This window comes from Trichosurus vulpecula, chromosome 1 (genome assembly GCF_011100635.1).
Source record: "Trichosurus vulpecula isolate mTriVul1 chromosome 1, mTriVul1.pri, whole genome shotgun sequence".
Classification (NCBI taxonomy): Eukaryota; Metazoa; Chordata; class Mammalia; order Diprotodontia; family Phalangeridae; genus Trichosurus; species Trichosurus vulpecula.
The window spans coordinates 467,786,603-467,787,852 of NC_050573.1; the positions used below are offsets into that span (position 1 = coordinate 467,786,603).

Sequence of the window (1,250 nt, forward strand, 5' to 3'; positions counted from 1 at the left end):
TTTTAAAGTTGGGCTCTTCTCCTCAGGTGGAGGGGGCACTATTTCAAGCTTCAGGCCTTTCTTGATGCTGTTTTCACAACAAGCTTGGGGGGGGGTGGCATCTATAGCTCTTCAGTTCTCCCAAGATAGCATTCTCTAAGAAAAATTGCTCACCTGGCCTGTGCTCTGGTCTATTAGTGACTACAACCACTCTTCTCTTACCTGGAACTGTGACCGTGGACCCTACACAACTGTGGCTTCAAATACTAGTGAGGTAGTGCTTCTCTTAGCTCCTGGCTGTGATTCAGAAGTGTATATGTTTAGCTAAACAGAGTCCTACACTCAGTGCCAGCAAAAAGTCCCCTGTAATCTCCTTCTGACCAGCTGTCTGACCCCCCTTGCCATCTGTGGGTTGAGAGCTCCCAAAAGTTACTACTGCCGCTGTGTAACAACAATGTTGCTAGCAGCTGCTGTAGGGGTGTAAGACCCAGCAAGACCAGCAACAAGAGCTGCCAGCACAGGTTCTTTGATCTGCTTTTTTTTTTTTTGTTTAGGGTAAGATTTATTTATTTAAGCTGTCCCAATCACAAGCAAAATGGTAAGGTCAGCATATTTGTCACTGTGTGGTGCAAGTGAACTTAAGGAAGGTCCCCTATAATTTTCTGTTCCACATAGAAAGAAGGATGGTCCAACTGCTGCTGTGGTCCCCCAGTGCTTGATTGGTATGGTCCCAGCAGTTGGGAGAGGATTGACGTGATGGTTATGAAACAGAGTGTGGTTTCCATCTCCCCATGGGAAGGGCTTGGTCTGGATGCGGAGGTGGGGGTAGGAGATGAATTCGGGCCGCTGGTGATGCTCCCGCGACTTCAGGTAGGCGTTGAGCATGCTGACCGCCACCCCCGGGAGCGCCACAAAGAAGGTCAGCGTCCTCCACATGCAGCCCGAGCCCTCCTCGGCGTGGGCGCTGCTGGTGAACGACCACCTAGCCGCAGCGTGGACCTGGCCCAGCTGCGCCAGCAGCCGACCGCTGGCTGTTACAGCCATCTTCCAACCTGATCTGCTTTTCTAAGGAAAGCAATGCTAAGGGGTTAACAATCTCACTTTAATCAAACATACATATGTCATTCACTTAGTTCAGGGGGAAAAGCCAGCACCCTGAACTTCAGAGTAAATACAAATAGAAGTTACAACAGATCAAATAACACAATTCAAAAGACAGGCTTTGTCTGATCAAGACATCACATACATAGTTACCAAAAAGAGAAGCACCA

The 1,250-nt window shown here is 48.8% G+C and overlaps 1 protein-coding gene across 1 annotated transcript; it reads right to left on the bottom strand.

Moving 5' to 3' along the window:
- Positions 1-549: 549 nt before the first annotated feature.
- Positions 550-1,023, bottom strand: LOC118839950 (cytochrome c oxidase subunit 6A1, mitochondrial-like). Its single transcript, XM_036747468.1, has one exon. It carries the CDS (start codon positions 1,021-1,023, stop codon positions 550-552), a length of 474 nt encoding a protein of 157 aa, XP_036603363.1.
- Between the last annotated feature and the right edge of the window lie 227 nt (positions 1,024-1,250).

What these genes read in the sequence shown, in the direction of transcription:
- LOC118839950 (XM_036747468.1), bottom strand. Translation starts at nt 1,023, where the DNA reads ATGGCTGTAACAGCCAGCGGTCGGCTGCTGGCGCAGCTGGGCCAGGTC.